This window comes from Pan troglodytes, chromosome 22 (genome assembly GCF_028858775.2).
Source record: "Pan troglodytes isolate AG18354 chromosome 22, NHGRI_mPanTro3-v2.0_pri, whole genome shotgun sequence".
NCBI lineage: Eukaryota > Metazoa > Chordata > Mammalia > Primates > Hominidae > Pan > Pan troglodytes.
In genome coordinates this window covers 44644422-44667133 of record NC_072420.2, presented here as the reverse complement: position 1 = coordinate 44667133, position 22712 = coordinate 44644422, and the positions used below count along the sequence as shown (strand labels likewise).

Below are 22712 nucleotides of genomic sequence, written 5' to 3'. Positions count from 1 at the left end.
AAACAAGAGTCTCACAAACTCTGGAAAAGAGCAATTGTTCTGCAGCCATGGCTTCATGGCTTTGAGTCATCCAAACAAATGTCAGCCCCTTGCTCCTAAATGGTGGCCGAAACAGAAAATGGGCACCTCAGCCAACAGCACGAAGGCCATGCCTCTATGGTGGCATCTGCCACCCAGCATGCCACAGCACCCAACACAACAAAGACCAAGCCTCCGCTCTGCCCTGAGAGCCTGAGACTGAATGGCAGAGCGTGCAGCTTGGTCACCTCACTCTGGAACCGGGTGGTGGCCTCACCGTCTCCAGAAAACTCACATTTCCCTAATGGGCCATCAGATACCTCTTGGCCATTTGGATATCATCTTTTGTGAATAACAGACTTCTTAAACAAATTCTTAATTTATATTAATTTTCCTTAAAGCCCCTCCTCCTCTCCTGATTGCTGTATTAGCAATGGCAAGTGCCATCTTGCCACTTCCAAGTATAAAATTAAAGGCATTCTTGTTCTTCTCTCTTTTGATACCCCTACCACTTGAGTGCAACCCACACACTGGAAGGTACATGAGTCCTAGGTGAACGCCTGCTATGCCTCCCGTGAAGGCAGCTCCCGCCGGAACTCCCTGCCAGTCACCAGCCCCTCCGCCTGCCAGACAGTTCACAGCAGACTGGTGTAGCTTCACCGTGAACTTCAGACACAAGGAATCAAAAAGTATGCCTTCTCTTATCGCTTCAACCCAGGAGGCAGAGGTTGCAGTGAGCCAAGATCACGCCACTGCACTCCAGCCTGGGCAACAGAGCAAGACTCCATCTCAGAAAAAAAAAAAGTATGCCTTCTCTTGTGTCTAACTTCTTTAGCTCAACTTCAGGTTGGTTAGAGTCATCCACTACGACCCATTCACGTTCATCACTGTACCCTAGCACACTATAGGGCCACGGTGCAACGTTGTCATCCCTTGGACAAGATGAACATTAGAGTTCTTCCCCGTTTGTAGCTCCAATGACTCACGGGTGCCACAAGTATCTCTGTGTACTTGCCTTCTGATGTACATGTGTGTGCATGTATCTGTACACACCAGGGGTGGATGTGCTGGGTCACGGGGCATGTGTTGTAATGGCGATACCCATTAGATATCGCAAACAGCCTTCCAAAGTGGTCCCAGTGATGCACACTATGATCAGTGAATGAGCGCCAGCATCTCCACCCTCCCACTGATACCCGGGGAAAGCCTTTCCATCCTGGCCACTCTGGTGGTGTGTGCGGGTACTTCATTAATAATGGTTTCAGTTTGCATTTTGCTATGATTCATGAGACTGAGCCCCTTTTCATGTTTATCGGCCATTTGGATTTCCTCTCTTGCCTGTTTTTCTACTGGTTTGTCAGTCTTTCTGCATTGATGTATGTGAGTTCTTCACAGTACGCCCTGGAGTAAGGGCCCTTTCTTGTCTATATATACCGGTTGTACTCTTCCAAGCTGCGGAGGGCCTTTTCACTCCCTTCAGAGTACCTTTCAGTGAAGAGAAGCACTGATGTTTACGTAGTCTAATGCAGGACCCTCTTCCTTCACGGCTGGTGCATAACCATAAAGGTTTCATGTCCTATTTAAGAAATATTTGCCAACCTTAAGGTCCCAAAGACATTTTCCCAAGTTATCTTCAAGAGTTTTCTTATTTTATTTTTCATGTTTAGATCAAAACTCCACCTGGAATTAATTTTGTTTATGGGGTGAGATCAAGATTTGTTTTTATATATGGATATCCAGTGGACCCAGAACCATCAATTCACTAAATTTTTCTTGAACCTATTTATTTAAAATCTGCCGGCTGGGTGCAATAGCTCACGCCTGTAATCCTGGCACTTTGGGAGGCTGAGGAGGGTAGATCACTTGCGCTCAGGAGTTCAAGACCAGCCTGGGCAACAAAGTGAAACCCTATCTCTGCCAAAAAATACAAAAATTAGCCGGGCATGGTGGTGCGCACCTGTAATCCCGGCTACTTGACTGGCTGAGGCAGGAGAATTGCCTGAACCCTGGAGGCGGAGGCTACAATGAGCCAAGATCACACCACTGTACTCCAGCCTGGGCAACAGAGTGTTTCAAATAATAATAATAAAAAATAAAATCTATCTCAACTGCCTTTTGGAACTCCGCCTTTTCCCTTGGACTATGGCAGAAGTTTCCAAACTCTTCGCCTCTCTCTGCCCTCTGCCTCACTAGGTCCTAACCTTTCATGGCTCCCTACTGGCTACAGAACAAAGGGCAAGCTTCAACGTGACACACAAAGAACTTCAGAATTTCCCTTCATTGCCCCCAAAGCCTGCCTCGCCCCTGAAGTTCTAGCAAGACCAGGCTCCTTCAGAGCACCTTCAATAACACCATCTTCTCCACCTGAAACGCACTCTCCCGCGCCACCAGCAGTCACATCTACCTGGTGAGTTCTTACTCCCCCTACTCATTCCTTAGCACGTAAGCTTCATAAGGCCAGGAATTCTGTTTCACTCTCTGCTGAAAATACACTGCCTACCACAATGGTTGGCACAAAACAGAAGCTCAATGAAGATCTGATAAGTGAATGAGTCCTTTTTTTTTTTTTTTTGAGACGGAGTCTCGCTCTTTTGCCCAGGTGGAGTGCAGTGGCATGATCTCGGCTCACTGCAACCTCTGCCTCCCGGGTTGAAGCAATTCTCCTGTCCCAGCCTCCCGAGTAGCTGGGATTACAGGCGCCTGCCACCACGCCCAGCTAATTTTTGTATTTTTAGTAGAGACAGGGTTTCACCATATTGGCCAGGCTGGTCTGGAACTCCTGACCTCATGATCCGCCCACCTCGACCTCCCAAAGTGCCAGGATTACAGGCGTGAGCCACTGTGCCCAGCCTGAATGAATCTTTTTAATGGAGTTCACACAGGGCCTCCTCTAGAAAGCTTCCCTAGCACCTATCAGGCACCTGCAAATGTTTACCGAGCTGACCTGAGGCATCCGGCAAAGCTGCCTTTCCCTCCCTTACAGTCCCCTGTGTGCAGACAACACTTCGTCACTACTTGGACACTGTGCTGATGACCCGTGGCAGCCTCATGCTGGTAGGTGGGGCCCTTTCCTCTTCATTTATGTGCACCCCCTATCCCTGTCTCCCACAGTGCCTGGCAGGCAAGGAAACGTTTCTTGAATGATTCTTGACAGTCCTCTCTTTCCTTTTGTCCAGTGAGCCATCAGTTCTTCTTCAGCAACAGCTCTCACAACCACCCCTCCTCCTCCAATCCAGCTCCTCCCCCTCATGGCTCATGGGTGCACAAGATCCTCCACCTCCACATGAGAGCACCCACCCAGCAGGGTGTCGGGTACACTGTAAGCCCTCAGCAAACACAATCTACATTCCCACACTACATCTCTGCCTTTGTCCTCTGCCAGGCCTGCACCTCAGAATACCGATCCCAGCTGGCCAGCTTTGACTGTAAACCTTCTTCTTCCTCTGGTTCAACCTGCAGGTTGGCCACACACAGCCTCTGTTCACAAACCGGCCAGCTAACTCTGACGGCGTCCCATGCACGGTTCCTCCGTGCCACAGGCTAGGCTGGTGAGTCTCCTGGGGTCTGGAGGAGTCCTGACCCTGCTAGGCCCACACGGTCTGTTACGTAACCAGCAGCTAAGCTGATAAAAGGTCAAACGCTGAATGAAACACATTCCAAACCCCCCAAAAAATCACTTGGGCAATCATTGTAACAAACACATTATGGCCTTCAAGAAAGTATCTTCCCCGTTCTTCTAATTTGGCGACAAAATATATAAGTATCATACTTTTTTCTTACCAAAGGTGCAGGAAAACAGGCATCACTAGCATGACTGAAAATGGGAAGACCTTTCTGGAGGACAAATTGACAACATATAGCTTTAAAAACATGTCTATCTTCGACCTTCCAATTCTACTTGTATGAATTTACACGCAAAGATGTATGTATAAGGATACAAACTGCTGCAATTGCAAAGAATTTTGAAGAATTCAAATGTCCAAATAGGAGCAAGGAAATAACTGCAGTTCATCTATACATAAGAAGGCCATGGACAAAAAAAGGGAACCTCTTCCTGCTAGCAAAAGCAACGACATTTTCTTCGTATATTTGTCTGTTATTTTCCAAATTTACATAAAGAAAACATTCAACTTTTGTAAATGGAGGGAAAATTAGAAATTGTTACAGAAAAAAAAAGGAAATACTCTGTCAAGGAGGATCCTGAACTCACGCAGAACTGGCCTCACTTCACGGGTGTTACCGCTCACCCCAGCAGCCAGCTGTGCAAGGTAGGCACAATCGCCATTCTTAACACATTTTCCATTAAGGGAGTGCGCAAGGCTAGTAAGCAGCACCCACAGGGCAGAGGCCTCTATCCGGCCGTCTTGCTCCCCTCCTCAGCCCCCGTCGCCCCTGGAGTGTGGATCAAGCCCTACTACAGAGCAGGGCTAGTTTCCATCACAGCTGGCCACTTCGTTGCCTCCTATTCTCTTTAAATAAATGAGGTACTTCAAATCAACTGGTAAAGCAACCAGGATGTTAGCAGGACATGTTTTATAAGCCACCCACTCGAAAGTGGGACAGTGGGATCTGCAACTGACAGTGGCACACCTACCCCCTGGCCTCTGCTCAACTGTAGCCCTAAAACCTGACTCTCACCAAAAAATCCTAACAACTAGACTGGAGTAAAAACTACTGCACAAGAGAGAAAAACACAGCCACGGGCAGCTCAGACCTGTAATCCCAGCACTTTGGGAGGGGAGCAGGGAAGATCACTTGAGCCCGGAAGTTCCAGACCAGCCTGGGCGACACAGTGAGACACTCATCTCTACCAAAAAATTTAAAAATTTAGAAAAAAGGAGAAAAAGAGAAACACTTCTGACGTGAAGTTACCAGCGAAGCCCTCTAAGTAAACAGTGTGAATCTCAGTGTTGATCAAACACAGGTGCAAAGTGTGCAAAGAGGATTGTGTGGGCTTCAACACAAGCGACAAGGGAGGCTGTCCTCTCCGGCCTGGGAAGCCGACAGGCACAGCGCATGTAAGGAGGCGCAGCCAGCTGTGTGCATCAGAAGGAGATGACGAAACAGGAAGCGGGTTCTTAGAAGGAAAGAGACTGACAGACTGTGAGAAAGTCATCAGTGGGTGACACATCCTTGCCTCAAATCCAGCATTCACCTTTGGCCACCGCCTCTCACTGGAGACGCAGAACTCAACCATGCAAAGAGGTGCGATAGCTATGACTAAAAGCAATGGGGCAGCTTCCACTCAAGGAAAGGCCAAGGGGACAACAACTTCATTCAGCAAAGCAAAGGGCTCGGAAAATACAGCACAGGTAAGAGGCTCCTCACACAATACAAAGCCTTGAAAATACCTGTGACTTCCCGGCCCTGCAGACGAGCACCTAGAGGAGCCAACAGACCCCGTATGGCTCCTGTGAACGCCGACGCTACAAGGGACTCCAGAGCCCACACCCTCTATTACTTACACATTTCTCCTTCCAGCCACAGGGTAATAACAAAACTAACAGCCCTCTCCAATCAGCCTCCTGGGGTCGTCTCACTCAGAAGACATCATGTCTGAATCATTTGGACTTGAATACTTCAATTTTCCCCCCTCCCGGCTAGTAAGACAAAAATCTCAACATCAGGTGAAATCCCTAGGCACACGTGAACAGAGAGCCCGGCTCTAGGAGTGAATGGTTCCCTCACAGCCCCATCCCCAACCCGCAGTTAGGGCTGAGCAACCCAGGCAGAGTCTCTAAATCCAGGTGATTACAGGCAGCCCAGAGGGTCATTTCGAGGTGGAAAATGTTGCTTTTCCTCATTTGCTTCATTAGGTGAAGAAAAATCATTTGATAAAAATTCTTAAGTTTCTGAGTTTGTGACTTGGGCTAGGTACTAATGAGCTTAGCTCTGAAATAAGAACTTCTCCTTTTGAAATTAACTAAAATATATTTCTCTTCATTAATTAAAGTTTAAATCTCTTAAAATTATTTTAAACCAAGCACACAAAACTAAGTTCCTATATTATGAAACACCATCCCCATCAATGGCTTATACTCTTCAGACCTAGTCACTTCCAGACTCCGTTTTCTTGTTTACAAAACAGCATCAGAGACCACTCACTCAGGAGAGCTTAACCAGGGGATGGGTGGCAGGGATGCACACAAATCCTCAAGTCGTAAGTATCATTTTGTGTGTGTGTGAGTTGTTCTGGGTAAAGAGGACCCTGAAACAAGAATCACCAGACTAGATACGGTCTCTACAGTCCTTTCATCTCATTACAATGTCCGTGGTTCTATGGACAGTAAGAGTTCAGTGCTTGGGTGAATTTATCTCTAAGGGCAAATGTTTTACTAACTACATTCACACACACACACACACACACACACACACACACACACACACACACATTTATGACATATCTTCCATGAAGCTCCATACTACTAATCAATGGGGCACAGCCTGCTGTGTGTCACTCACATTGCTACCTGCATGGCCATGTGCAAAACTATTTATCTGAAAAGACAAATAAAATAAATGTCTACATGACATAAGTGTCTGAAATAAAATAAATGTCTACATGCAAAATCTAGCTCTGCATGTCCCTCAGGTGAGTGACTCTTCCCCGTGGAGACAGCTCACGCAGCAGCGCAGGCCGCAGTCAGCCAGTGAGCTTCACCGAGAAGCTCATCTAAGAGGCTTGCTCTGGACCGGCACAAACTCCAGCATGTTGAGAACAGAGTTCTATTTTTGAGCAATTTATCAACGTAAAAAGTAACTAAGCAAACAATATACTGAAAATTAAAGGCATTCAGAAAAGAAAACCCTTTCTTAAGCACAAACAGTTCAATGCCTGGGATCTCAAGGTTCAGAGATTTCTGCTGGAACAATCAAGAAACGGGTAAATTGGGAAAACAGCCGACTCACTTCTAAGAGCTTCAGTTCCTGCACACAGTTGTGCAGCAGCTCTAGGGCGCGCTGGGCCACCTCCCACGGCCTCTGCAGGAAGAGCAGCAAGGTGCACTGGCGAGAGAACAGGTAACTGCGCAGATCTAACAGGGTGGCTTCTCGCCTCTGGATCGATTCCCGCTTCTCCATATCTATGGGCTTTCGGAGGATCAATCCGTTCCAGCTCTTCACTGGCTGGCAGAAAAAAGTCAGCCAGTTGGCACCATCTAAACAAACACACATCATGAAAGGTGCTGATTGCAGGTACTTCACCTTCCTGAGCTTCCTGCTCAGGCTGAGGATGGTGGGCAAACAGGCAGCTTCATAACCAGTTTTTCTATGAACACTGCCCACCCCCTGTGGTCTAGTGATGCATTCGGCTCCCAGCACTGACAGCCGAGCTGAGGGTAACGTGACCCAGGCAACAAGGCACGCCACCCTACCATGCCCAGAAAGTCATGGGCGGGAGCTGAACAGGTTGGGAAGTCACCCAGAGACAGACAGGCTACATGGTTAGGGGAGCTCAGGCTCTGTCTCAGGCCGAGGGAGGGCTCTAGTCTTAGGCTGCAGCGGGGCTGGGCTTCCTTATCTTTACCTGTGGGCTGGAGTGCAGCCTGCTCTGACCATCCTGGTGTTTTTTGGTCTTCCTTAGATTACATATTCCTTCCTTATTTCCCTAACTCAACCACGTCACGTCCCTGAGTCAAGCTCCTGGAGGAAGGGACAGGGAGGACTTGGTAGCAGCACACAGAAGGAAAAAGAATTACTGCTTGTCGAAAATTTCAGCAAGGCTCCCAGAGGTTTACTTACATCCCTGAGACTCAAATATGATCTTAAAATAAGCATAACAATGTATAATAACAAGTCCATCAATCATTATTGAAAAAAATCTTTGAATCTATTTTTCTCACTTCAACAGAGAGGTGTCATAACCAGTTCATTCCTACGTGGCATCCTGGCATGGTTAAACACTCCCTTCACTGACGTGAGCTTCTCCTCAGACCCGGGGAGCACATAGTGGTGTGGTGTGGACCTGCCAGCCCAGCCCCTGCACCAGCATCCTCAGAGCTGCTGGAGCACACAGCAGTGTGGAGTGGACCCGCTGGCCCAGCCCCTGCACCAGCATCCTCAGGGCTACTGGAGCACCCAGCAGTGTGCTGCGGACCCAGCCCTGTACCAGCCCAGCCCTGTACCAGCAGTTCCCTTGGCTAGGCTCCCCTCCCACAGGATTCTCACGGGGCACTCCCACATTTCAGTCAGGCCTCTGTGCCAGTGCCGCCCCCACAGGGAGGCCACTCCAGTGCCCTATCTAAGCTCCAACGGCACATACTGCCCCATCTCTCACCTGAGCCCCTTTCTACAGCCCAAACTTACTACTATGGACAGCAAGTGATAGATTTACTTTTCTGTGCCTGTTTCCCCTTCATGTAAGCACCATAAAAAAAGGGATTCTGCTTTATTCCTCCCTGTATTTAGAACAGTGCCTGGCACATGGTGGTCCCTCAGTAAGTATTTGTTGAATGAAAGAACAAAAACGAACCATCTTATTCAGTGGCAAAATTTGGTCCAGGCTTACTTTTGGATTTTAAATTGCCCCAAATTTTAAAACTGAGAGAAAAAACCAAATAAATTATGTGAAATATAAGAAATATGTAAGATATTTCAGCCTTGAAGGCTCCTTCTCACATGCACTGACATCCATTCAGGTGCCTGGTCCCTGAAGCCGCCCAGCACCTATTCTGCTGCCAGGGACCATATGGTCTTTACCTTATAAATGACACTTATTTACTCAATGTTGTGTATATGGCATCACAGGCACATGGACCTGTGATTACCAGCCTGCCTGAGGCTAACAAATGCCCTCAGTTAGAATGTATAGGTTAAACGCAGCTTTTAAAGCTCCTATGATATGACCTCAAGGTTGTTAACCTGGTCATCTCATGGTAATTAGAAACTGTGATTGGCAGTTTTAGATTTCTCGATTAAAAACCTAAATAAACAGATTAAGTTCTAGGCATTCTTTCAAAGGAGTTCTCCATGAAAAGACTGAGAATTATTCTATTTGGTGCTCAGTGAAAATATTTTAATATTTTCAACTAATGTATGCACCAGTTATTGCCATTTCTTTATTAAATTCAAACGTTTTTTGCTAAATAAATCTATTTTTTTAAAAAATGTAAGATATTTAAAAAATACAGGCCAGGTGCGGTGGCTCATGCCTGTAATCCCAGCACTTTGGGAGGCCGAGGCGGGCGAATCACGAGGTCAAGAGATCGAGACCAGCCTGGCCAACAAGGTAAAACCCCATCTCTACTAAAAATACAAAAAAAAATTAGCCGGGCTTGGTGGCGGGCACCTGTAGTCGCAGCTACTCAGGAGGCTGAGGCAGGAGAATGGCGTGAACCCGGGAGGCAGAGGTTGCAGTGAGCCGAGATGGCGCCACTGCACTCCAGCCTGGGCTACAGAGCAAGACTCCATCTCAAAAAATAAAATTAAATAAAATTAAATTAAAATTAAAATAAATAAATAAATTAGCTGGGCGTGGCGGTGCGCACCTGTAGTCCCAGCTATTTGGGAGGCTGAGGCAAGAGAATGGCTTGAAATCAGGAGGAGGAGGTTGCAGTGAGCCAAGATCACACCACTGCACTCCAGCCTGGCAACAAAGCAAGACTCCGTCTCAAAAAAAAAGACAGTGTGTGTGTGTGTGTGTGTGTGTGTGTGTGTGTATGTATGTATGTATGTATGTATAGGCTGGGCATGGTGGCTCACAACTATAATCCCAGCACTTTGGGAAGCCGAGGCAAGAAGATCACTTGGGGCCAGGAGTTCGAGACCAGCCTGGCCAACATGGTGAAACCCCGTTTCTACTAAAAATATAGAAATTAGCCAGGTATGGTGGCGTGCACCTGTAATCCCAGCTACTCAGGAGGCTTAGGCACGAAAATCGCTTGAACCCGGGAGGCAGAGGTTGCAATGGGCCAAGATCACACCACTGCCCTCCAGCCTGGGGGACAGAGTGAGACACTGTCTCAAAAATAAATAAATAGATATGTTTGTATAATATGGACACATAAGGCCGGGCATGGTGGCTCACACCTGCAATCCCAGCAGTTTGGGAGGCTGAGGCGGATCAGGAGGTCAGGAGATCGAGACCATCCTGGCTAACATGGTGAAAACCCGTCTCTACTAAAAATACAAAACATTAGCCAGGCGTGGTGGCAGGCGCCTGTAGTCCCAGTCCCACTGCTGAGGCAGGAGAATGGCATGAATGGCATGAACCCAGGAGGCGAAGCTTGCAGTGAGCCGAGATTGCGCCACTGCACTCCAGCCTGGGCAACAGTGCAAGACTCCATTTCAAAAAAAAAAAAAAAGACACATAAAATATAAGAAATAGAGTTTTACCTCTTCTGTTTTTTTATTTTATTTTTTTTACTTAGTAAACACTTTGCTTTGGTTCTGTGTCTATACTGGCATCTCAGGAGAGTGAGATATCCAGACCTGATCTTCAGAAGCACTATGAGCCAGTATCCATCGGCGCCACTGATGAGTTCCAGAGTGAGGACAGTGCTCACAGCTAGAACTGACCGTCCCCACACTTCATCTCCCTCCAGGTTCTCCTGCTGACACCAGGGCTCCTCGAAATTACTCCTTCCTTCACACATGGTGACAAGGGTTCTCAAAAAGAACACCTGGCAGAGATGCCCACTACAGCACTGCTTGTGGTGGCAAGAAGCATAAAAGAACCCAATGTCCAACACCAGGTAATGGAATCAAGCCAGGAATACCAATTGTAACAAAAACAACTCCAAACCCCACCTGCTAACCTGGAGAGATGCCCAGGATGGGCTGTGAGTAACAAAAAGGAGCGACAGAGAAACAGCTATATAACGTGGTATCACTTTCATCAAAATAAGTATCAGCGAAAAACACTGAGGACAATAACCAATGTTTCTCTCTGTGTATGGTTTCACTGTGCTAATTCTTTAATTGTAAAGGAGCTTAAGATATTATTTAAAAGTGCAAAAGAAAGATGAACACCCAAGGGCATTTTATAAGTTCACAGCAATGAGCACTCGAGCATTCCAAAGACAACCCCTGGATGGAAGGCAAAGGGACGTCCACTCTGATTCTAACGAGGGACAGAATCGAAGCATCACCAGCAGGCCACTGAGTTGTGGAAAGGACATTTTATACCTGGAAAACAGTTTTTTTTAATTATTATTATTTTTGTTACTTAAGATTCTTCTAAAAGTGAAAATGACTAATTCTTAATTCTCATTTCATTTCCTCTAGGAATCACGAGAATATATCCGATATAATGTGTATAAAGACAACAACAAAACATGCGTCCTCCTGAGGTAAATAAATGGCTGCTTCAAGCCTATCTGAAGTTGGAGAAAGCCACACTAAGAAAAGCATGCGTTACTGAAGTGCCACTACTCACCCCCGGCCCCGAAGTTGACCACATACTGAGAGAAGAGGGCGTCCAGTTCGTCGTACTGCACCAGGGCGTCCTCGAACTGCTGCAGCATCTCGAAAACAAAGGCAAGCTCCTCCTATTCGCCCAAGATACGTTTTTAAAAAAACAAAAACATAAATCAATGTATAGAAGAAACAGTATGTAGCCATTAAACATTACAACAGAGAGAGGCACGCAGCACTATGAATAATGTCTACACTCCGCTAAGTAACAACCAATGTGACGACCGCATATGTCAACATTCACGCATGCACAAGAAGCTAGGAAAAGCTAAGGTAATTTCTGAACCCTCCCCGACCTATCGGCAGCACCAGATATAACTGGTCACCCCCTTGTCCTTGGGATGTTTCCTGCTGTCCAGGACCCGGCCACCTGCTCCCCTCGCCCCTCGCTGTGGCTCCCTCTGGTCAGACGGCTGGTTCCTCTCGCTCCCCGAGGCTCTCTGCTGGAGGCCGCAGGGCTCCGCCCTTGGACTTCCCTGTCTACACTCACTATTCCCTCTCCGTGACGGAGCCCATCTACACAGCATGACCACCACACATTCAGGACTCCAGCTCAGACCTGACTCTGGATCCAACGGCAGGCACAGCACGCTTGTGTGGACGCCTAACAGACAGCTCAGGCTTACACATGGAAACCTGAACCCCAACCTTTCCCACAAAGTGCTCCACCCACAGTCTTCCCCATTTCAGTCAGCGACTGCTCATCACATTCAAGAGACTCCTAAATCCTTTCCAGACATCCCCAGGCCCTGCAAAATCTATGTCCCCCACCCCCACCCCTTCCCAGCACCAGCCCTCTGGCCTCACTCAGCTCCACCACCAAGGCCTCCTCACCGCTGCTCACGTGTGCGTGGCAGGCAGCTGCCTCGGGACCTGTGCGCTGCCCCACTCCATGGCCTGGAACACCTCCTCTTCCTCCACACAGCCACATGGCTTGCTCTCCAAACTCCTTCAGCTCTGGCTAAGTCCCCAGCCCAGTCAGGCCTTTCCTCCTCCTGACCCGTGCAGCACCCCACACCATCTCTGCCTTGTGCCTCTCTCTCACCCTAGCATATGCGTCACTTCCTTTCCTGTATCTCCTCCACTGTCACACAAGCTCACAAAAAACTGTACACTGACGGCGTCCCAGCATCAAGGAGGGCCTGGCACCTGTCCATGCTCAGTAACCTTTGTTGAATGAGAAAATGAAAAGAGACGGCAACAGGTGATTGCCTTCTGATCTCCATCACTGCACATTAAAAAGTAAAGACCAGGAGGATGTGCACGCACATAAACCTCCCCTGACATGGTCAGGTCTTTGGAATCCAGTTCCACCCCATGTATTTGTGGACATTATTCCCAGACCCCTAAGGGCCCACCCAGGTCCCACTCACTAGGTGAGAACTGAGAGCTCTCCTTTGTATCCTGTTTCCCGTGAAAACAGTGGTGGGCTGTGTTTTGCAAGAGAAACTGCTAAGTTATGTTGAACTTCATTTTATTTGTGAAGTATTTACAAGACTCAGCACTCTAATAAACTCATCTTTTTCTTTTAAATTTTGATTGAAATGTATGTAATATAAAACTGACCATCTTAACCATTTTTAAAAGTACAGCTCAGGCCAGGTGCAGTGGCTCAGGCTTGTAATTCCAGCACTTTGCGAGGATCACTTGAGGCCAGGAGTTTGAGACCAGCCTGGGCAATATGGCAAAACCCCATCTCTACTAAAAATACAAAAATTAGCTGGGCGTGGTGGCGCAGACCTGTAATCCCAGCTACTCAGGGGACTGAGGCAGGAGAATCGCTTAAACCTGGGAGGTGGAGGTTGCAGTGAGCCGAGATCGCACCACTGCACGCCAGCCCTTGGTGACAGAGCAAGACTCCATCATGAAAAAAAAGAGAGAGAGAGAGAGAGAGAGAAGACTACAGCTCAGTAGTGTTAAATGCACTCACACTATTGTGCAACCAATATCCCAAACTTTCTCATCTTCCCAAACGGAACCTCTGTCCTTTATTAAACACTCATTCCCATTCTCCCTCTGCCAGCCCCTGGCAGCCCCCATTCCACCTTCTGTCTCTGAACCTGAGCACTCGAGGGACCTCACATAAGCAGACACAGCATCTGTCCCTATGTGCCTTATTTCACTCGGCATCATGTCCTCTAGGCCCATCCATGCTGTAGTGTGTGTCAGAATTTCCTTCCTTACTCATTTTAAATTCTGAGCTAATCTTAGACTTACAGAAATATTGCAAAAAAAAAAATTATCTAGTTTCCATATAGCCCTTACTCAGCTTCCTGAACATTGCCATCTTATATGACCGTGGTACAATTGTCACAACCAGAAAATTAACCTAAGTATAATACTATTAACTAAATAGCCCTCATTGGAATTTCAGTGGTTTTTCCACTGATGTAGTTGTTTCTGCTCTAAGACCCCACCCTCGACCCCCAAACCAGGCCGGAGCTGTTGCTTCCTTCAGCCCCTGCAGTCTGTCAGCTTTACAGTCTGTCTTTCACTGCCGTGGCACCCTTGAAGAGAGCTACGTTGTCTAATGTCCCTTTACGTGGGTTTATTTGATATGTTCCGTGACTGCCATGAGATGATCATTTTTTACAGAGAAAAGACGCTAAGTATTTCTCAGAACATCTTACCAAGGATTTCATGAGGTGGACACAGCTTCTCACGGGCAGAAGCGGCCTTATCATTTCATTCAGGTGGCATGTACCTGGTTTCCCCACTGTGGAGTGGCTACTGCTCCCTCAGTAGCTGACAGACATCTTGGGGGGCCACCGTGAGACTGTGCAAGCCCACCTCTTCTCAGGCCTTTGCCCACCACCCCGGACACCCATCAGTAATCCTGCCTCCAACAGTTCTTGCTGGAGCACTGGCTTAAAAGTGATTTTCTGTTTTTCTTTCCTTCTGCGTTTAAGTGGAATTCTTCTGTGTGGAAGAGTTGACCCTTCTCCTCCATTTATTTATTTAACTGATGATTTCTATCGATACAGACTCATGGATATTAATTTTATTCCATGGGTTAAACCTCGACTCTATCCTTATTTATTCTGTCACTGAAACTGCTCCAGCTTTGGCCCCCAGAGGCTCCCCGGGGCAGTGTGTGTGTCCTTTTCATGCCCCATCTGCTTCCATGCACTTCCTTTCTAGTCCTAAAGATATTCCAGGTGTTTTGTTTTTAAAAACTCTGCCAATGAGATTACCACGAGAGGTGCCTTACTTAGAAAGAAAGGAGGAGAGAGGGAGGGAACGAAGGAGGGAGGGAGAGAAGGAACTGTCTAGTTCTGTAATGAGTCAAGTACCTGAACCATGAAATATTCACAAAAGCTCCAGCCTGGCTCAGTCCTCTTCTCCCTCAAGGTTCTCATGTCATCCTCAAACTTGCCTAGGTTTTTGGTAAAAGACATAAGAAGCAATGTCCTGAGTTTGGTCAGGAAGGCATTCCAGGATTCCTGAGTTCGAGAAGAGTCCTTCAAGGGGTCGGAGAGCACAACACACCTGCAAAGACATGAACAGACTATCTGGGAAAGACCCTCCATGCACAGCACCACGGCTCAGCAGCTGCCATTGTCCTGAGCGGCAATTTTGTTCCTTCCTCCTCCTTTTTTTTTTTTTTTTTTTTTTTGAGACAGAGTTTTGCTCTGTGGCCCAGGCTGGAGTGCAGTGGCACAATCTTGGCTCACTGCAACCTCCACCTCCCAGGCTCCAGTGATCCTCCCCAGTAGCTGGGATCACAGGCATGCACCACCATGCCTGGTTAATTTTTGTATTTTTTTGTAAAGGTGAGGTCTTGCTATGTTGCCCAGGCTGGTCTCGAACTCCTGGGCTCAAACAATCCTCCTGCCTCGGCCTCTCAAAGTGCTGGGATTATAGGCATAAGCCACCGCATCTAGCTTCTTCCATCTATAAACAGTCAAAAACATGAGGCAGGCGGTAAGAAACCAGGTTAGGAAAAGGCTTCATCATGAACTGGTCATGAACACGAGCAGTAAGTTCTACAGAAATTCAAAGGAGAGTTTGCTATAGAATCAACTGGAAAGGGGGAAAGGGATTTACATGAGCCCTGAGCCAAAGACGCAGCTCTGAGTTCTCTGTAAAATAATGTGATCACGCCTCACTCAGTTCCCTGCCTCCTTCAAAATCCATTTTGGTTCCTTGGGATCGACAGGATAAATTTAGATTTCTCAGCACGGCACAAAAGGACCACGATGTCTCACTTTACTTCCTCTGCTTCCCAGCTCAAGCCTGCTGACCTTCTCCCGCTCTCCTCTCTTCATGAGAACATTCCTTCCACCCAGGCGTGGCATCTTCACAAACCTCCCCCAATCACCATCCCAACTGCTCTGCCCACACTGCTGCTAGGCTGTGGGCCTCACAGGAAAACACTCCCCTTCTCTGGACCTCTATCCCTCCCACTAGCCTGTGAGCTCTTGAAGGGGAAGGTTAATAAACAATTAACAAATAAAGGCTTAGAACATGCCTTAACATATAGAGCAAACAGTTTAATTACAAAGAGGCTGAACCCATGATGTAAAAAGGTCAAACACACGAAATTACACAAAGTTCCCAACAGATTTGGACAAGGCAACGTATTTATCTGATAGGCTGGAAATGGTAAATTTCTTTAGCCTTGGTAAATAGTAATCTAGAAAGATGATTAATAAATCTGAACTCAGAAATAATTTTAAAACATTGATTCTATGAGCTTCACCAGTTCTCCTTAGTAAATATTTTACTTGAATTACCAAAAAGTAGCAAAATGAACTGACTCTAAGTTCCTTTTTTCCGTGCCCCAGCACATCCTTTGGAGGCGTGGCTAAATTCATGGAATTATAAATCAGTGGACAAAACAGTGAAGCAGCATACACTCTACATGTTCCACCAAGTGAACAACCAGAACCAAGAAGAAAACTTATAACTTGGTGGCTGGCTTTAATTCCATTAAATCCACCCCACTGCACACTTTCTTCCCTCAAAGACAAAGGGACCAGAGCCGCTCACTCCAAAGGTCCCCCGGAGGACTAACTTGTATTTATCCACAGTAGGAGCTTGCTAGAACCTATGAGTTAGGTAGTTTATCCTTAAGGCATTCTCAAGGATTGTAATTACCAACATTTATTCCCGACCAGACGCGAATTCTCCTGTGCGCCTACAGGGGTGAATGGAAATGGAAACTTAACAAGTGCCAACCACCAAAACAGTAACTGTTTTCAGAGATCAATCAGATACACAGTCATGAAATGTCCTATCTCTATTAGATCCTGTTTCTATATCATCATCAATTTTTTTTAAGTAAAAAAGAACTACACTTCAGAAGTTCACATCAAGCCTAAATCATTAACTCAGAAAAGGAGAGCCCAAAACAACGAATGAAGTCAGGGATGGTGGGCCAATCTGGAGAGCGGCGTGATCCCCCCAGGCGCGCAGACTGCAGGGGCTGGAGGCACATGTGGAACAAGGGGCTCCCGGCTGCAGCCTCAGCGAGACACCACAACGGCTACTGCTGTCACAAGTCACACTGCTGATCACAAGTCAACCCTTGCCTCTACCAGCCTCGTAACTAGCAAAAGCCCGAAAAATGCACAAAATCTGTTACCAAGCAATTTTCCTTTAGGGAAGGTATCCTGAAATAATTAAGGATGCTCACAACATTTGAGCTAGAAAAGTATTCTAATATTGTTGTTTATAACGATAAGTAAGCAATAACCTAAGCCCAGCAGCAGAATGTATAAATAACTTATGGCACATTAATACTATGGAATATTATCCACTCACTAACACTGAGAGTCTGGAAATGCATTTATTGTTTGTGGAAAATCTTTACAATATATTGAGTGAAAAAAACAAGTATAAACAACACATAACGTTATATTAACTTAAAATACACACACGTATTATGTATGCATAAAGAAAAAAAGTCTGAGAAGATACATACCAAAATACTAAGAGTTAATATCCATTTTCTTTTTGCTCATTACCTTTTTCTAATAATTCTACAATGAGCATGTACCTCCATCTGAACCCTCGCCACCATAAGCATGGTGACCATGGCTATAATGACCTGCTGGACCAGGGCAGGGTCCATGTTCGCCCCTGAATCCCCAGGCCCTGGGTGAGTTCCAGTGCTAAGCTACGAGATACAGACCATCGGTTATAGAGGAGTTAACGTGCTGGCTGGCTCAGCTGGCAATGGCATCACTGAAGAGAAAGGGAGTGAGCTACCCCAGGAGAGAGAGCAGGGCAAGGCGGAGAAAGCCCATACAATCTATTAACTGCCAAAGTTTCAGGATTCCCTTTCACAGTTTCTGAAGGGGTTAGGTCAGCATTTTATAACTTGTGTTCTTAGGAACTCTCAGGTGTTAAGGCAAAGAAAAAAACACAGGTGCCATCATTTCAAAAAAAAAAAAAAAACCTTTAAGGACCCCTGTTCTACAGAAGAACTGCAGGAGCTGCTGCTGTCAGTCTTCAGAAAGGACCCACCAAGAGGCCTCCCAGGACCATGGGCCCAAGACCCGCTCCTCCCAGGCAGCACACTCGGGGGATGACTGCTTCGAGTTCTTTGCCTGCCTGAACAGGAACTCCACAAAGACAGGCACCAGGTCTCCTTGACAGCACCCCATGGACACTCACTTGAGATTGCTGAGTAAATATTTATTACTACCCAGGAAGCCAGCAATCTGTATCATGTCAAGTATTAACCAAATGAGGTAAAATTAAAGATACACTTACCTGTCACTCTGTTTATTACAAAAATCATTTCTTATTTTGTCCACAATAGAGGTTCGGGGAAGGATGTTGGTTTTGTTTTTCTTCTTGGCATCATTTTCAACTATCACTATTAACCAGTCCACAGAGCTATGAGCCTTCAGAACATTCTGCCACTTGGTGAGGTCATCTTTTACTGTAGCTTTATACACTTCGGTATCCTAAAAACAAACAAGTCACTGTGAAAGCAGGTTAACTAATGCCCTTTAGTTTATACAGCAAAATGTGCCTAATAACAGCCTGCAAAGGCCGCAATGTTTTAAAGCATCAGGACAGGCTCGGGACTTAAATTGAATAAAAAGCCCAGCGGCCTAGCAAGCCTGCGGGCGTGCTCTGTGGGTCTCAGTGCCGCACACAGGCATGCACGATCCCCAGTTCTCACAACCCCAAGGGATGTGAGTGTCCCAGTGATCCAGATAAAGAGACTGAGAGTCAGAGGGTTGAGTGAGCTGCCCACAGCAATACTGTCTGTCAGGCAAGTCAGGGCTTTAAAATCCAGGTCCACTATGGCCAACAGCTCTGGGCCCAAGCACTACATGACTGCCATCCTGCTGTGTGCCGTGCCTTCATCTCAGGAGGCAAGGTGGCTGTCATGGCACAGCCCAGACTGCCCACAGGAACCCCAGGCAAGCTTCCCGGCAGCTTCTACCACAGCCTCTGAGCTCTGTACCCCTGGGAACCACCCCAACCGCAAGTCTGCGAAGGCCGTGTCAGAGGCAAGCAGCTACAGCTGTGAGACCTCAGAAAGAAGGCGACCTGCAGCTTCCGCAAGGCTGCTCTACTTCCCGACAGGCAGCAGGGAGCCGTGCCATCCCAGAAATCAATCCTGCTTCTCAAGCAGAGGCCCAAGCATGAGCCTGCCAGAGAAAGGGCCCTTTCTACATACATGCCAAGGCCTTCAGCTTGGTTCTCTTCCATAAAGAACCAGGAAAACAGACACTTTGCCTGTTATCACTTATAACTGCGCTTCTATTCCATAAATCCACTCAGAAGAGTCCAACTCCCTTTAGATTTAGAAAATCTAAAACCAAGATACTTAATTCATTTCCAAGTTAGGCACTGACAATATCTGGACACAGTAACTCACAGCTACCATCTAAATCAGTGCTTTCTCCTCTTTTGCTAGTTCCTCACTGTCCTGCCCTAATTCCTCTGGACTTTCAAGTCACTCTTGAGTAACACTCAGGCAGAGAGAAGCCAATCAGAGTATCCACGAGTGAGTTAAATCTTAAATCCTGGCCAGGCACAGTGGCTCACACCTGTAATCCTAGCACTTTGGGAGGCTAAGGTGGGTGGATTGCCTGAGCTCAGGAGTTCAAGACCAGCCTGGGCAACATGGTGAAACCCCATCTCTACTAAAAATGGAAAGATTAGCCGGGCATGGCGGTGTGCAGCTGTAGTCCCAGCTACTCAGGAGGCTGAGGCAGGGGAATTGCTTGAACTGGGAGGCGGAGGTTGTAGTGAGTCAAGATCGCATCACTGCACTCCAGCCTGGGCGACAGAGCGAGACTGCATCTCCAAAAAAAAAAAAATTAAATCCTAAATTCTGTATCCAGCCTCTCTTTTGGTTTAACTAACTAAATAGAAAGTTCCAAAAGGCAGTACTTCTCATTTGTATCCTGATTTTAAAAACTGCTATGTCCTGATTTAAATTACAAATATCATACAATCTGAAAAGATCTTTTACTTTGAAAACTGAGATTAAAACCATCTGGTAAACTCAATTTCCTGCAAATAAATATCCAACAGTAACTTAATTATCTAGTGCACATTTTCCACAGCACGGCAGTTCTTGGGACTTGAAGCATAGATTTTACAGCACTGGTGAACCATTCTGTGCTGGAAGCCCCAACACGCCATGCCTGGAAGCAAAACCAAAAGGCCAACAGGGCCCAGAGCCTGTGACTGCCAAGAAAATACACATAGCACCCGGCTGACCCCATCCACACGTCACAGGTGAGCCATCCAAGGAGCTGCTGGAAGCCTCTCCGCCTCTTACAAGGCCACCAAGAGCCCTTTAGCTGGACTCCTCCCCACCCCCACCCCAGAAGGAGTCCTGGCTCCAAGTTGTCCACACCGGGCAGGGGCTGCCACATCCCAAGGGGACACTAGAGCAGCTCTGCTCAGTCAATTTGCAGGAACTCTCCAGAAGAAACCTCACAGAGCATGAGGCAGGACAGAGGGAGTACAGAGAAGTTCCACATAATCCTGGGGCAAACCGGTTGGCAAGATCCAGCCTATCACTCATCCCAGCTAGCAAACAAAACGACATGTTAAAAACGACTCTGTGACTCTTAAGAGGACCAGCAGAGCCAGTGAAGCTAAGGGTCTCTAAAGAAAACAAAGTCCCAGCATGGCCAAATAGTGAAACCCCATCTCTACTAAAAATAGAAAAATAGCCATGCGTGGTGGTGGGCGCCTGTAGTCCCAGCTACCTAGGAGGCTGAGGCAGGAGAATTGTATGAACCTGGGAGGCGGAGGTTGCAGTGAGCCAAGATCATGCCACTGCATTCCATCCTGGGCAACAGAGTGAGACTCCATCTCAAAAAAAACAAAAAAAAAAGAAAGAAAACAAAGTCACTACAGGAAAACCCATGAGCAGTGGGCAGGAACACATGCAGGACCCAAGAGCCGAGTCAGAGGGGAAGGCTCCAGCTCCAAGACAGAGGCAGCAGCAGCCAGGGGCAGGGCATCAGGGCCCAAGGTGGGCAAGCACAGCAGGCCGCCCCAGGTACCAGAGCTCAGCAGTGAGGAGGGTGTCCAGATGGCAGTAAAGGGAAGTACAGAACAAGATGTGAGGCCCCAAGTGAGATGATGAAGGATTTTGGGGCTGGCACAGAGGTATAAGGGTGTAAGTGGTATAAGGGGCCAAGCAGGGCACAAAGGGCATCCCCCAGACAGGGATGCCTTTTTATTCAATTTAAGTCCCGAGCCTGTCCTAATTGCAGATCAAGTGAGGTGAGGAGGAAGTCTGTGCCAGGCACACTGCCAGGCAAGTGTGGGAATGGGCATCCACCTGCTGGGAGCAGAGCAGCAGTGACAGGAGGATGGTCATTCACAGAGGGATTACTCCCATCAGAAACACAGAGGAGAACCAGTGCCTGGCTCCTCCATGTGGAGAAGGGAGTTACAAACATAGAAGGGAGGAAACCAGGATCACCCTTGCAGTGCTGGACTGAAATGGGCTCGTGTGTACATGTATGTATGTACGTACACAAGCAGCTACACACGAAATACAGATGTAAATGTGTGCACGTACACGTGTGGGTGTACACACGTGTTCTCTAGCCATGCCCACTGAGAGCTCACCAGCAAAGCTCTCCCCTAGCTCCAGGTCCTGACTTCTAAATACAGTTTCCCACTGGAAGGAGCCAGGGCTGAGCCCTGAGATGAAGCAAGAGGAGGGGATGAGCCCAGAGAGTACTCAAAGAATCAGTACATTCTCAGTACATCAGTACAGAAGCCAAATTCAGAACAATCTGCACATCAATGATATTAATTATTAATACTATGATAGTAATAGATTACACTCCATCAAAAGCTAGAAATCAATGAGTGAACTGCTTCTAGCCAAGATGAAGTGACAGGGACTAGATTTACACCACTGCCTGAACCAACCAAAAAAAAAAAAACAACACAGGGTGGGCATGGTGGCTCACACCTGTAATCTCAGCACTTTGGGAGGCTGAGGTGGGCAGATCACTTGAGGTCAGGAGTTCAAGACCAGCTTGGCCAACATGGTGAAACCCCGTCTCTATGAAAAATGCAAAAATTAGCTGGGCATGGTAGCATGCACCTGTAATCCCAGCTACTTAGCAGGCTGAGGCAGGAGAATTGCTTGACCCCAGGAGGTGGAGGTTGTAGTGAGCTGAGATCTCACTACTACACTCCAGCCTGGGTGATAGAGCAAGACTGTCTCAAAAACAACAACAAACAAACAAACAAAAACCAAAACAAAACACCAAAAACCAAGAAACATGAATCAATGGTTTTCAAGACCAGGACACCAAGGAACAAAGGACAATGATTCCTCCCCTCAACACTCAGAGATGGGAAACAAGCCCAGCAAGCCCTCTGGGTGCCCACCAGAGGGTGGGGAGGGCAGGGGGTGACAGAGGGGAAGCTGGCAGACTCCCTGAGTTGAGGACACAGAGCCCAGGCCAGGGAGATCAAGACAGCTAGACTTCCTAGGACTGTGTTAGGAGAGGAGAGGGACATGGTGAGTAAAGTAGACCGGCACAGGGCCCTCGAGTATTCCACAGGGAACTGACGAGTAAGTACATGCGGGAACCACCCATTGCTGGAACAGAACCCGCAGACACGATCAGAGGCACCCATGCTTGGCAGTCACACAGGGCAGGGAACAGGGCTGTCCCCATAGGCCAGTCTGGAAAACCAGAGGAACTCAAGACTGTCTTGCCTCGGCTGTAAGGAATAATTTGTCCTGGACTGATCACTGCTCCAGACCTATCAAATCATAAAGCTATACTCAAAAGGAAAAATCAATCAATAGAAATAGCCCCAGT

The 22712-nt window shown here is 47.2% G+C and overlaps 1 protein-coding gene across 6 annotated transcripts in view; it reads right to left on the bottom strand.

Moving 5' to 3' along the window:
- The window catches only part of TRAPPC10 (trafficking protein particle complex subunit 10), a 94387-nt gene that overhangs the window by 35427 nt on the left and 36248 nt on the right, over positions 1–22712 (bottom strand). For 2 of the 6 annotated variants that reach the window (XR_010154409.1, XM_054675317.2), the window contains exons 4-7: positions 18151–18347; positions 14724–14919; positions 11393–11504; positions 6928–7175 (exon numbers count right to left, since the gene is read on the bottom strand). Coding sequence is in view for 5 of the 6 variants with exons in the window: in XM_054675317.2 (XP_054531292.1) it covers positions 6928–7175; positions 11393–11504; positions 14724–14919; positions 18151–18347 (753 nt within the window). In the remaining variant the exon portion in view is untranslated. The remainder of the gene's footprint in view (positions 1–6927; positions 7176–11392; positions 11505–14723; positions 14920–18150; positions 18348–22712) is intronic. The other 4 variants (XM_063803473.1, XM_063803474.1, XM_063803475.1 and 1 more) reach the window with 4 other exon arrangements.